The following is a 15,437-nucleotide window of genomic DNA, read 5'->3' as shown; positions in this document are numbered from 1 at the left end:
TGTAAGATGCAACAAGGATACCAAATTGCCTTTATGTATCAGAGTAACAAATGGACCAGAACAGTCAAGGGCACTATTTGCAAATGTTAGAAATGTTTTTCTGGAAGGTCAGAAAATTCTTCCCCATTTGCTCCTGTGACTCCTCTTAATTTTAGCACCAAGTAATTGGCAGTTTTCTTTTCTTCTCTAAGTTAACAACTTTATTAATAGAATCTATTTGCAGTTCGTAGTTCTTTGCAGAGAAGGTAAGAAATGGTAAATTATTCATTGAACAAAACATTTTTATTTTTAAAAGTGGCATAAATAAAGGCAATTTTAAAAAGAAAGCTAAATGAGCAATGCCCTGATGAGATCTACGACCTTGGCCTGAATGCCACAGTATTTTAGCTAAAAGAGTTAATAAGCAACGTGCTATAGAAGTCTGGAGGCTTACAGCTAATAATAGTAAATGATCTGCGCATGAAAGCCAGGAGAAAGGGGACAGCGTTTAGTGTGTTTATTCTCTCTCTTTGGGGCTTCCGACGAAGGACTGTACGGGATGAGAACTCTGGAAGAACACATGTGGGGATTTTGTTCGGCTGAAGATCTGAGGGATTCCCGGACCCACCCCAAATAGTAAGTACATTTTTTGTGAGCATCAAATCCAGGTAAGACGGTGAGAAACACAGGGAGTTTATATCCATTCTGGTTCCTGAGAAGCCATGAACACATCCAGGGACCATGAACACATCCAGGGAAGGTCTCTAGAAGCAGAAAACTTCATGTCCCATAGCAAAGAACTGGGGTTCACAGGTTGCCATGCTGGCCAAAGAGGAAGGTATTGGTAACAACGGAGAGAAGGAAGAAAAGGGCCTTTCAAACACACTGACCAGGAGTTCTTACTGTTTTAAATAGAGTTTACATCTCAGTGGTTTACATATGTGTTATGTAGAATTTTCTGGTAAAATTACATTCATTTATTGCTTGAATATTGCAAAGGAAGCTTTTCTTTAAAGGTTTTATTTATTTTAGAGAGACAGAGAGAGTGCATGAGCAGGGGGAGGGGCAAAGGGAGAGAATCTCAAGCAGACTCCCCACAGAGCATGGAGACCAATGCAGTGCTCAATCCCACAACCCTGAGATCACCACCCTTAGATCAAGAACTAACCTGAAACCAAGAGTGGGATGCATAACCAACTGAGCTACCCAAGTGCCCAAGGCAGCGTTTTATAAAAGGAAAACACTGCTTGGTTCAGTGTAGTAAATGTTCCCAGACACATCACCTGTCTCCTCTCTTGGTAGCTTTGTCCTTGCTTTGAAACTTACAATTCTTAGTAAGTCCTTAGAAATTATCAAAGCAAAAACAAAAACAAAAACACCACAGTTGGGGCGCCTGGGTGGCTCAGTGGGTTAAAGCCTCTGCCTTCGGCTCAGGTCATGATCTCAGGGTCCTGGGATCGAGCCCCGCATCGGGCTCTCTGCTCAGCGGGAAGCCTGCTTCCTCCACTCTCTCTGGCTGCCTCTCTGCCTACTTGTGATCTCTGTCTGTCAAATAAATAAATAAAATCTTAAAAAAAAACCCAAACACCACAGTTATCAAAACAATAAAAATCCACATTTTAGAATATGATCAAGTATTATGTGAAATCTTCATTTTTCTTGAGCCTCAAATAACATTACATAATGTCTACTTTGTCTCTACATAGACTAAACTACCAAAATATCTTGGAAATCAATACATCCTCCCATATTGTTTATTCGTAGGTGTATGTATACTAATTCTTCAGCATGGAACATCCTTCCATATTTTTGTGGAGTGGTTAAGCTGTATTTTTTTCTCAAGATACAACTTAAAACTATGTGTGTTTAAATCTAGTAAGGTATTCCCCCAACACACTTGTTCAGCACTGATCTCCTATCATTGTGTCTTCACATTATATTGTGTTGTTCATACAATGTTTAGTTTGCATGTGTGGTTGTGAACATGGAGCTCCAGGACAGGATGCCGTTTAATGCTATGTCCAGAATAAGGAAATGGTAAATATGTAGTATGTTGTGAGTCTCCTTCAAATATGTGTGGGAAACTATCTCTTATGGGTTTTAACATTCGAATACATGTATATTCATATTTTCGCTTAAAACAATATCGTGAAAGAAAGTTCTACTAGATTTTCAGGAAACCATTATAAAATTTTTCACTCATATGCAATCATGAAGCAATCATAAAATACAGGACATTTAATTTTATTATTTTTTAAATAAATTCTACACTTCCTAAGAATATCTGTCTGTCTATCTATCTATCTATGTATCTATACACGTGCTTGGACTGAACTGTGTCCCCCTAAAATCAATATGTTGAAGGCTTTAACCCTCAATGGCATAGTATTTGAATATGAGGCTTTTGAGAGGTAATTAGGTTTGGATGAGGTCATGGGGGGGGGCTAATCTTCGGATGGGCACCCTTATAAGAAGAGACACCAGGGAGCTTGCTTTGTTTCATGAGGACTCAACAGGGACACAGCTGTCCACAAGCCAGGAAGAAGGCTCTCACCACAACCCAACCATGCTAGTGCCCTGATCTCAGCCTTTCAGCCTCTGGAACGGTGAGAAAACAAATTTCCATTGGAGACACCCAGTCTGTGGGATTTTGTTAAGGCAGCCTGACTTAAGACAGTATATACACTAGCTCTATAACTATAATACATAATATATATCATACCCATAAACACACACACATACATTCTTTCTTTCTCTTTCGCTGATTATATGAGAAAAATCACTGTAGATTTGTGTCAAATTATGTATCTATCTGGCAATAACAAGAAATGAAATGTTTACTACTTCTCGCTATTGAGATTAATAATTAGTTGCAGTTTAAACCCCAAAATATAATGTTGTATTTTTCAAAGACTGCATTTTTTTCAAGATCTTATTTATTTATTTATTTGAGAGAGAGAAAGAGGAAGCCAGCAGGGAGATGGAGAGGGGACAAGCAGACTCCATGCTGAGCACAGAGCTTGATGAGGGGTTTGATCTCACCATGCTGAGATCATGACCTGAGCCTAGATCAAGAGTTGGATGCTTAGGGGCGTCTGGGTGGCTCGGTGGGTTGGAGCCTCTGCCTTCGGCTTGGGTCATGGTCTCAGAGTCCTGGGATCGAGCCCCACGTCGGGCTCTCTGCTCTGGTGGGAGCCTGCTTCCCCCTCTCTCTCTGCCTGCCTCTCTGCCTACTTGTGATCTCTCTCTCTCTGTCAAATAAATAAATGAAATGTTTAAAAAAAAAAAAAGAGTTGGATGCTTAACCAATTGAGCCATCCAGGTGCCCCAACACATTGATTATTTTTAAAGGTTCCATTATTCATGAAAGCATTACTAAGCTGGTAATTTTAGACTAAAAAATCATTTTGACTATATTACCTTTAAAAACAAACGTAATATTAGGCTAATTTAGAAAAACTTATACAAGAACCAGAAGGTCATGTCATTGATCAATTCAGATCACTTCAGTTTTGAAAAGCCAAAACAGCGCAACACAAAAAACCTTTACACATTTTATAAAAACAGATAGAAATCAGTACCTATATTCCTCTTGCGTGAAGCGTGGGATTTCTCCAGGATGTAAGACGAGAATTTTCACTGTGGCACTGCTGGACATCACAGGTTCACCCTCATCAAAAGCAACAACCACCAACTTAAAAAGTAATAAAGATTCACGTTAAAGAGGATTAGCAAGAAGCAAGTAAAGCATCATTTTTTAAAAAATGATTATTTATTTATTTATTTGACAGACAGAGATCAGAGGCAGGCAGAGAGAGAGGGGGAAGCAGGCTCCCCACTGAGCAGAGAGCCCGATGCGGGGCTCAATCCCAGGACCCCGGGATCATGACCCGAGCCAAAGGCAGAGGCTTTAACCCACTGAGCCACCCAGGTGCCCCAAGCATCATTTTTAATCACTGGACTGCCTGGCTCCAGGAGGGGGAGCAATGATCACTTCCTCACTGTCTTTTATGGACCAGGTACTGGACTGCTGGGGTATGTTACCTATCTTCTCACTTGTTCTTCACAACAATCCCACCAGTTGGGTGTTTTTTCTTTTCTTTTTTTTTTTTTTTTAATTTCCTAGACAAGAAAACTTGAAGAAGTGGAGTTACTAACGCTATGATAAAACACTCCAGTAAAACAGGTATATGATACTACATCTCTCCAATGATAAAACTGATTTCTCTCCCACAGTCCCACTGGTGCCCATTGCAAAAACACGGGCCATTATGAGCACCAACACTTATTTAAAACGTGTTAAATTCAGTCACATTGATAGCAAAAAGCTAATTAGCTTCCTTACAAAAAAGAAATTAATTTTTCCCGTGAATTAATTGTCTGAAAGATTACAGGGCAGAAATACTTCACTCTGGAGGATAAAACTGGAAATCTTTACAGTTTAACAGAGTTGGAGATACACTCTCTTAAAAACATATAAAACCAAGTTCATACCATATAGTAGAAACTGTTCAAATGATGCAAACTGCAGAAAAGCTTTCATCTCAAGATGTCTCAAATAATAATATTTATTACTACAGCATTGTTTATAATTGCTCTTTTTTGGATAATGTATATTATGTCAAGAAGAATGCTTCTATTTAAGAAATGTTAAATATTTTCAATATTATGTGTTTCTCTGGAATATGCATCATTTTGGAACCTGCAGGCTACTAATTTAAACCAGTTCAGCCTAGACGAAACCATAACTAAGGATCATCCTTGGGCCCATGTTTTACCCTTGGGTTAACACTGAACCAAGAGAACAATTGCTTCCAACAGTGCTAGGATTACGTGAAGTGTAGTACTCATTGACACATGCAAGGTTAACCAATGAGGGCATTTCCGCAATGCAGAGTCAAAGGTTTTATTCACAATGAAAAAATTATTCTAAGGAATTACAGAAAATGGAAACACTCAAACATTTAATAAAACAATTATTTATGATAATAATGAAGGGTAGTAATATTTCAAATTTTCCTGAAGTAGAACTTATCATGAGTACATAAACTTGACCAGATAATCTTGCCTCTCAGTACTTATCTTAAGGAAAAAGAAAATCAGGGAGGTGGCAAATAATATTTGTGCAAGGAGTTTCACAACAGCAAATATTATTACAACAAAAAATTAGAAACATCAAGTCCAACAACAAAGTGTAAGACAAAAAAAATAATAGCACATTCATACAATAGAACATCATTCAACCATTAAAATAATACCATTAACAGTATTTACCGTCATGGACAATATATTATTCAGTCAAAAAAAGCAGTATGAATAATAAGATCATATTAGTGTCAAGCACACACGTGTATACTTGCATTTGTATGGAATGTCATCATAAGGATAGATATTAAACTGCTCAATTCTAGTTATCCACAAAATGCGAAATATCAATTCTGTGTGTGGTGGTTGTTTTGTTTTTTTTTTTTCTTTCTGCTTAACTATATTTTCTAAGTATATTCCTGGTAAAATATATATTATTTTGTAATTTAAAAAAAAATTGAAAGGAGAAAAATGGAAACATGTACGGTCATCTGTTAAACTGTACTCTCAGAAGTTAAATATCAAACAGATAATGGTAAGGAAAACACTGCACTGACCTTAAAAATTGTTGTAGGCTCTTCGTTAAGATTGACTCGAGTTATTACTCTTCCAGAATCTTCTTCTACATCAAAAATACTGGCAGGATAAGGAAACTGGGCATCATCTACTCTGTACCTCACACGACTTGCGGGTAATCCCTAAAATGAGATAATATTTTATTAATTCACTTTTGCAAAATGAAAATAAAGGGTATTGATGGCGGCAAACCGATGTATAAAATGCATGGCCTTCTAGAAGTGAAAAGTTGTATTTAGCACTCACACTTCCAGGTCTGGAATACAGCAGAATCTGTTTCTTTTGGATGACTGCCCCTGAATCAATGAAGTATCTTCACTACCTGTTATTGAAAATTATCTCTGTGACAGAATAAATTAATGTTGCTTTGGGTGTCTTCTCTTCCACTGTCCTTTAATTATAGGAATCTCACCTGACCTAAACCCCATGTCTGCTTACTCTTTTACCTTCTGAGACAATTATAAATGGTGTTCTTTTATTGTGCTTATTTGAACTCTGACACTAAGAGAATGATGGAGTGTGGAGGTTTGTTGTAAAGTGGAGGGATGGGTATGGAAGTGGAGGAGACAAAACTATTTACCAGCTGCTCTGTGCTGTTAAACATGCTAGTTTTGTGGGTTTTTTTTTTTTCATAAATAAATGAGTCCTCACAACAATCCTTTAGGATAACATTACTAATGATGATGATAGTAATAATAGTAAAATAATGATAGCTAACATTTGTTGAATGCTTATTATGTCCAAGAACTATGCTAAAGATGATACATGTAGATTCAACCGCTCATTTTTTATTTTTAGTTAATGAACTTGAGGCTTATAGGGAGTTAAAGGATGTGGAATTCTCCCAGATATAGAACAAGATAAATTAGGATATTAAATCTCTTGGAACACTGAAAAAATAAAGTTAAATTTAAAAAATCATTTAAAAAAAGAAATTAATGTTTGATACATTTTTTTTAATTTTTTATTTTAATAAACATATAATGTATTTTTATCCCCAGGGGCTACCCTACGACCCAGCAATTGCACTACTGGGTATATATCCTAAAGATACAAACGTGGTGCTCCGAAGGGGCACGTGCACCCGAATGTTTATAGCAGCAATGTCCACAATAGCCAAACTGTGGAAAGCGCCTAGATGTCCATCAACAGATGAATGGATAAAGAAGATGTGGTATATATACACAATGGAATACTATGCAGCCATCAAAAGACATGAAATCTTGCCATTTGCGACGACGTGGATGGAACTAGAGGGTATCATGTTTGATACATTTTTAAAGACTACAATAAAAATAGTCAAAACTGGTTTAGTGACATTAGGGTTTACTTTGGTCTTATTTTCAATTACATAAAGTGACACTGGAATTACATAATCTTCTCTGTGCACAAGTCACCCCTCAGGTCAGGTAAACAGTTTGGGCACAGAGCTGGTATGTGGTAGATGATCACAAACCTGAACAGACACCATGGAAGAAAGCACTCCCAAGACTCAGTCACAGGAATATCTACCTTCTCTACCTCTATTTTCAGCTTCTGCAATTTCTTCCAGTCTTGTGCCTCTAAACGACTTCTATATGTTTATAATTCCCATTTATATTCCAGCTACACTCCCCCTTTAAACACCAAAGTAATATATATAATGGTCAGCTTAGATGTTCTGTTTTTAACTCAGCATATCCCGAACCAGCATCCTGATTTCCTCTCCCAAAAGTGCACCTTCTCCCCACTAGATCGATGGCCCCACCTTCCACCAAGTTGGTCCATCTGAAAGCCTAAAGGTGGCCATTGACCCTTCTCTTTCTCTTGGACTCTACAACCAAACCATCCTGAAGTCCTGCTAATAGCTCAATGAATGCATGCCTGATGTAGATTATTCTCATCTCTATCCACTTGTTTCCTGCAGTGGACTCTTAATTGACTTTCTGCTTCTATTCTATTGAAGTTATCTTTAAAAATATAAACCTTCCCTGAGATATAAAAATATAAACCACGAACTGAGAGCTGTCCCCCTAAAATCAGGAATAAGAACAAGAATGTTCACTCTCACCACTTCTATTCGACATAGAACTAGAAGTCCCAACCACAGCAACTATACAAGAAAAAATAAATAAAAGTAACCAAATTGGTAAGGAACAAGTAAAACTTCCACTATTTGCAAATGACTTGATATTATATATAGAACCCTAAAAACTGCAGCAAAATACTACTAGAACTGAAAAATGAATTCAATAAGGTCTCAGAATACAAAATCAATATACAGAAATCCTTTGTATTTCTATATATTAATAATGAAATAGCAGAAAGAGAAACAAAGAGAACAGTCCCATTCTCAGTTGCACCAAAAATAATAAAATACCTAGGAATACTCTGGAAACTATAACACTGATGAAAACAACTGAAGGTGACACAAACAAATGGAAAGGTATTCTATGCTCATGGATTGGGAGAATAAATATTATTAAAATGTCCATACTACCAACAAACTACAAATTTCATACATTCTCTCTCAAAACACCAAAAATATTTTTCACCAAACGAGAATAAACAATCACAAAATGAGTAAGGAAGCAGAAAAGACCTCAAATAGCTAAAGCACCCTTGAAAAAGAAGAATAAAACTGGAGGCATCCCAATCCCAGATTTCAAAATATACCATACAAAGCTATCGAAATCAAAATAGTATGGTACTGGCACAAAAACAGACACATAGATCAATGGAACAGAATAAAGAGCCCAGAAATAAACCCATGGTTATATGGTCAATTAATTTTTGACCAAGGAGGCAAGAATATGCAATGGGTGGTGAACATGGCTGGCTCAGTCGGTTAAACATCTGACTCTTGGTTTTGGCTCAGATCATGATCTCAGGATCCTAGGACTGAGCCCTAAGTTGGGCTCTGTGCTCAGTGGGGATCAGCTTGAGGATTTCTGTCCCTCCCTCTGCTTCTGTGCTCTCTCTCTTTCTCTAAAGTAAATAAATCTTTAAGAAAAAGAATATTCAATGGAAAAAATGTCTATTCAACAAATGGTATTGGGAAAACTGGACTACGTTCTTAGGCCATATATAAAAATAAATTAAAAATTGATTAAAGACTTAAATGTGAGACCTGAAATCATAAAAATCCTAGAAAAGAGCACAGACAATAATTTCTCTGACATTGACTGTAGCAACATTTTTTTCTGGATATGTCTCCTGAGGCAAGGGAAACAAAAGCAAAAATAAACTATCAGGACTACATCAAAACAAAACCTTCTGCAAAAATGAAGGAAAGGATAAACAAAACTAAAAGACAACCTACTGAATGGAAGAAGATATTTGCAGAAGACATAATCAATTAAGGGTTAGATAGTATCCAAAATATATCAAGAACTTAAGCAACTTAACACCAAAAAAAAAAAAACAAAAAAAAAAACCCACAAAAAAAACACCCAAATAATTTAATTAAAAATGTGCAGAAGACATGAACAGACACTTGCCAAAGATACACAGATTGACAGATACATATGAAAAGATGTTCTAAATCATTCATCGGCACAGAAATGCAAGTAAAAATTACAATGAGATCTAACCTCTCACCTGTCAGAATGGCTAGAATTAAAAAAAAAGAAAAAAAAAAAGCAAGTGCTGGTGAAGATGTGGAGAAAAAGGAACCCTCATGCTCTGTTGGTGGGAATCCAAACTGGTGCAGCCACTGTGGAAAACAATTTGGAGATTCTTCAAAAAAATTAAAAATAGGACTTTCCAATGATCCAGCAATTCCACTATTGAAATTACTGAAGAATATGAAAATACTAATTTGAAAAGATATATGCACCTGTATGTTTTTAGCAGCATTATTTACAATCCCCAAGATATGAAGCAACTCAAATGTCCACTGATAGATGTAATTCTATATTATACACTGGAATATTATTCAACCACAAAAAAGGATGAGATCTTGCCATTCGTGACAATACAGATGAAACTAGAGGGCGTTACACTAAGTGAAATAAGTAAGAATAAGAAATAACAAATAACCATATGATACACTGACATGGGGATCCTCAAAAACAAAACAAATGAATAAACAAATGAAAAGCAGACTCAGACCTACAAACACAGAGGACAAACAGATGGTTGCCAGAGAGAAGGAGGTTGAGGAGGGGCAAAATAGGCAAAGGGGAGACACAGGCTTCCAATTGTGGGATGAGTAAGTCACGGGGATGAAAGGCATGAGAGGAATAGAATCATTGTAATAGTGTTTATGGTGACAGATGGGAGCTACACTTGGGGTAAGCCCAACATAAGGTATAAAGTGAATCACTGTGCCATGCACCTGGACTTGTGTGACATTGTGTGTAAAATATACTCAAATCTAAAAATTAAAAAATAAATAATGATAATGGGGGCACCTGGGTTGCTCAGTGGGTTAAGCCTCTGCCTTCAGCTCAGGTCATGATCTCAGGGTCCTGGGATCAAGCCCCACATCGGGCTCCCTGCTGAGCAAGGAGCCTGCTTCCCCCTTTCTCTGCCTGTCTCTCTGCCTACTTGGGATCCCTCTCTCTGTCAAATAAATAAATAAATTTAAAAAAATAATGATAATGGCAGGAGTTGATAGCGCTCCATTTGTCTGCTTTACTACATTATCAAATAATGTGCATTTCATGTGTTCTCACGTGTATGCTTACAAGAAACCCAGGAGTTGGTATGAGTAGTAACCATACCTTACAAAAAGACAATCAAAGCTTTTAAAGGTAGTGCATTTCTGAATTTCCTCAGCTAGTACATGTCAGCATTATTACTCAAATGAAACACGTTTATACTACAACACAGGTTCTTACACTTGAACCCAGCGTGACATTTATCTATGATTTCCTATAGGCAACAGTCCTCCAACATGAGAATGAACAAAGTTACTTGGGAAAAATCCTCTCATAAATCCTGCTTAGTTCGTGCACTGCCCAGAAAGTTCTGTAGCACATGTCCCATGAAGAGGAGTGAAGGAAGAAAGAGCAACATCACAGCACGAATGGTTTCAAGACCAAATTTCAGTTTCTGTTCGATTCAGGACCCACTCCATCTGTAGTATAACTAAAACCCTTGATCCAATCACAAAGTAGTTATCCAGAAACTTAAAGTGTCTTCATTAGACTTGGCATGCTCTCTTTACAAAGCCAAGGTAATCATAGTACATTTTGAATTACCTTTAACTCATAAAAAGAGGACAAGTTTCAGTATTCTGAAGTGTTACCTCCCACATGCCTAACATATTTTGCTTTCCAGAACATCCAGGCCCTTCCTAGAGGGTCATGACAGATAAGACTGCAGGTGTATGTCATGAACTTTTTTATTCTATGATTTGTTATTCCACAGATCTCTACCATATAAAGAAAAGAAAATGCAGCCCCCTGTGGCATGGTTAGCCCACCCGAGCCATTGTCATTGGTCCTCCATCACCCTTACTATGAAGGCACTGCATTTTATTTGATATTACATGCAGCAATAACTAAATACCTTAAATTATTTGGATTTTCCTTTGCCTGTTTTCAAAAGTGTTTTCTCTTTCTTTCCCTCTCTCCCTCTCTTCCCTCTATTTTTATCTTCCTTTTTCATCTTTCCTCCCTACCTCTCTTCCTCCTTTTTTCTTCCTTTTCAAAATCTTTTTACTTGAGTCTTGCTTTATACTTAAATAATTAAGCCATATGATAAGTAAAGTTAACTGGCTTTGGGGACTGCTTCAACTAACATACCTAACATTGTCTGTAGGTCGTTTACGGCATGAGTCAGGCAAGGTAAAATTACTATGATTAATCTGGAAAACAATGTATTTGTAAAATTCAGAAATTCAACCATACTAAAAGAAAAGGAACCATTATGAACTTTATCACTTAATATTACTTATTTTTATTTATTAAATATTGAATGCTTGATTTCACTAAAAATTTAATAGGTATGATCAAAGTATTCTAATGTACAAAATTCACTCAATTATATTTAAAAAAATAAAATGAAATTGTTCACTGAGTTGATGAATTATGTATTTTATTAACTATAATATAACATGGCATGTAAATATTCAAGTTATCATTTAGTAAATATCAATTTAAATATTGATATTAATTTTTAAAAACCCAAATAATTTGTAATTTTGACAAATATTAACTTACCAAATATTTTGGTTTTTCTTTACTTTAAATTGTTCTATAAATAGAAGGATCTCTGTTTACTCTTCCATATTTCCAGTAAGTTGATATTTTTTCCAGTTGAATACATTGATCATATTTATTTTTTAAAGTAAACCAAGCTACAAAAACATACTTAAAATTGAGATGAAAATATTTATTATTTCATACTCTAATTCAGGATAAGATAGTATATACATTATACTGTGTATATCTGTATATGCATTTGTATGTTTATTAAGAGAGCTTTTTGGACCGTCAGTACTGAACGAAGAGCTGTCTTTTCAAAAAAGCGAATCTTCAGGGGCGCCTGGGTGGCTCTGTGTATTAAGCCTCTGCCTTTGGCTCAGGTCATGGTCTCAGAGTCCTGGGATCAAGCCATGCATCAGACTCTCTGCTCAGCAGGGAGCCTGCTTCCCCCTCTCCTTCTCTCTCTCTCTCTGTGTCAAATAAATATATTAAAAAATCATAAAAAAACCCAATCTTTAAAATTTTATTACAATGGCATTGGTGCCTTTTCTATAGCATTTCCAAAGTATAAAGAAGTCACTAACACTGCAAGCAGTTTACAAAAATTATTTTCTTCAAGTTTATACTAAATTAAAACTAGGCTATAGTTTAATTTATAAATGATAAGCAAATGGCTTCTTGCTCTTGCACACTGATCAAACAAATTTGTCTTTATTTAGGACAGAAGAAACCTCGCGAGGTTATCAGTTAACTCTCTGCCCTTAGATAACAGCACCACTAAACCATCTCATTCACATAAAATTTTGGCAAAAGGAAGTTCATCAGTGTTGTTCAGACCCACAGTGGCATTTCAGGACTTGGACAATCAAAAAGGCTCTTTCCTCAGGGAAACACTCCCTGAAAGCCAAGCTCTTTGTCCCCCACAGTGAGGGGGCATAGTCCTCTTTCTCCTCAAGGGAACAGAAGCCTTCCTAACTGTGAAGACCAATGTTTTACCCCGAGCCTCGTTTTTGCCAGCACAGACAGTTTTAATTCTTTTCATAGCAACTGAGGGATTCTCTTCTTGCTTTTCTGTCTGTCTCCATGCCCATACATCCCATAGCTGTCTAGAAATGTTTCCAACTGTGGGCTCAAAAGAATAAAACAAATCATCTATGGTTTTAGGGCACCATCAAGGAAGACAAATTAGACAGCTGCATAGTGGAATCCACTAACTAAACTACCATGTCTTTTCCTTAGTACAGGTGTCTTGATATGATGAGGTAAAATGTATTTTGACTTCGCAGTCAAGGTAAAATTTCAAAAAAGGAACTATGAGATAGATAGTGGTCCAACGTGGTTTTTGAAAGTTAGTGGGTGATCTCATAATAGGTATGTAATCTCACATAAAAAAAGAAGACAAAACAATTTTGGAATTTTGCTCTATTTACCTGGCCACCATGAAGAGACATTATCAAAAGAAAAAAAATTGCAACAAAACAAAACAAGACATAAACATGAATTCAAGAAGATGGTTGTAAAATTCTCTGCGAAGATTGTCTTCTCAGCAGGGGTGGCAAAAATAGAGCATCCTATCATTATGCCTCTTGGAGTCTTTTGAAGGGTAAAAAAAATGGGTTCCTTCTTAAAATTTTATGGAAAGTGAGGACATGTGAGAAGCAGAGCAGGACAGTTTTCTGACATCTCCTCACTTACTGTGACAGTGCTTTCTATAAATCCCGCTGACCTTATCTATCTACTGGAGCAAGCATGACTTCAGATAACCATGATTTGGGAAGACTAATTAGGAGCCAGTAGAGCAATCCTTCTTTATGTCACTTCCATTCACTACAAGAGTTTGAGAGATTTTTTTCCTAAATTTTCAAATATGTGACACATTCTCCTTTAGAAGGATATATTTCCCTAAACAAATTTTCAGGAAAGAACCATGCTATTAATGGAAGCTTAACCACTCGAGGGGTGCAGGAAACGTTGACCTTGCCTCACGGAGACTATGGAAATTAAAAATTATATAAATCTAAATGTAAAAATTATATGCAATATCAGCAGTTGAAAATGTCATAAGTTATCTATTCACTAATATTTATCATCTTGCTCGTATGTTTTATGGTGCAGGGATTAAGTCATTAGATGAGGGATTCCTTCATTCCTTCATTCATTTGACACATCTACTGACTAGATGCAGCTGAGTCCTCAGGGTACCGGAATGAAAACTGAATTGGAAAGATGGAGTTCATCTCATATCCCTACCTTCCTGATGATCATTTGAAGTAATTCAGCAAGAATGGCCCTCCTAGAACACCAACCTCACATCTACCCCAATACTCGTTTGTCTGTTGTTCATGCTTGGTCTCACTCCTGTGTGGCTAGTTCCTTCCAACACCCAGTTCTCAGATGACCCCTCCTCTGCCTCTACCCATTCAGAAACCACTTGAGTCAATCTTATTGGATTTTCTTTAGACTATGTATCCCTATCTGAATTTATATTTCATATTTATTTGTTCATGGGTTTGCAGCATATCTCTGTCCCTTGACTGTGTGCTCCGTGAGAGCAGATGACGCCAGGGATGTCACTTCCATGGGGTGTGGCTGTACATGGAACCCCTACTGTGGTTGAAAATATGCGTCAACCGAGTCCCTGCTTGCAATGGTCATGTGCACATTTTTTGAGAGCAGAAAGGAAGTGGAGATTATATCAGTGATTTTTGTTTAGGGAAAATGCATCAGAAAAGAGATGATAATGGAACCTGTGGAAAGAAAATTCCCAAAAGTAGAAGATAGGAGGAGAATAAACATTCATTCCAGAAAGATCCCTCAGTCTAGTACTTCAGAAATGAAACTATCATCATGAAAATTCTTTTTTTTTTTTTCTGGACTGGCTGAATATAAAACATTATCTCTCCCCTACTTCTCAGCTTTCTTTAATTATATTTAATACCTCTGTTGTTAAGCCCATCCTTTAATAGAATGACATAATCCTCTGGATTTTTCCTACAAAGGAATCCTCATATGATTTACATTATAAAGATATGGATGATGTTTTCTTACACTCTCTGCATCACACAATGTGTCTAATCCAAGTTACACTGTGGGTTAACCTATTGTTGAATGGATTAAGATTCCTGAGTAATTTGTTGGAAACTGTGAGAATCATCATTACACAGGTAATTTTGTATATGGTTTGGAGGATCACTAAGAATTTTTACTAACCTTAGAAAGTGGCTAAATTGTTGGCATGTTTTCCATTTAAAGCCCGCTAATATCTGTTCATAGATTCTCATCTATGGCTACTTTTTATCTCAGAATGATAGACAATGAGGAGAAAGAGAGATGTGCTTCTGTACTTAAGGGCCTCATAACGGTGTGGGGTGGGGAGAAAGAAGGGGGCACAGATAAACACTAACACTTCTGATAAAAGCTGTAAAGGAGAAGTATGGGTGCTACTAACTGAAGGTGCTAGAACTAGATCACAGGTCTTAATGTTTATAATCAAGTAGACTTTCTACTCACTGCAGGCACATCCCTATGAACATGAGATGAGCCTTCTACATGCAGTCTTTTTTATAGGGATCATCGTGACTGTGTCACATGTGGAGTGAATCTGGTATATTGTTTGAGTATTAGAGCGACAAGCTAAAATTAAATTTATGTGTCAAGATTTTG

At 36.7% G+C, this 15,437-nt stretch overlaps 1 protein-coding gene across 5 annotated transcripts in view; it reads right to left on the bottom strand.

Annotated features, from left to right (window-relative positions):
* Positions 1–15,437, bottom strand: part of PCDH15 (protocadherin related 15) — a gene marked incomplete at both ends in the record, with an annotated part of 820,110 nt that overhangs the window by 173,439 nt on the left and 631,234 nt on the right. For all 5 annotated transcript variants that reach the window (XM_080823084.1, XM_080823082.1, XM_080823083.1 and 2 more), the window contains 2 exons: positions 3,561–3,673; positions 5,622–5,762. In XM_080823084.1, coding sequence (XP_080679210.1) covers positions 3,561–3,673; positions 5,622–5,762 — 254 coding nt within the window. The remainder of the gene's footprint in view (positions 1–3,560; positions 3,674–5,621; positions 5,763–15,437) is intronic.

This window comes from Martes martes (genome assembly GCF_963455335.1).
Source record: "Martes martes genome assembly, chromosome: 14".
In the NCBI taxonomy this organism is placed as follows: domain Eukaryota; kingdom Metazoa; phylum Chordata; class Mammalia; order Carnivora; family Mustelidae; genus Martes; species Martes martes.
This window is presented reverse-complemented; position numbering and strand designations above follow the sequence as displayed.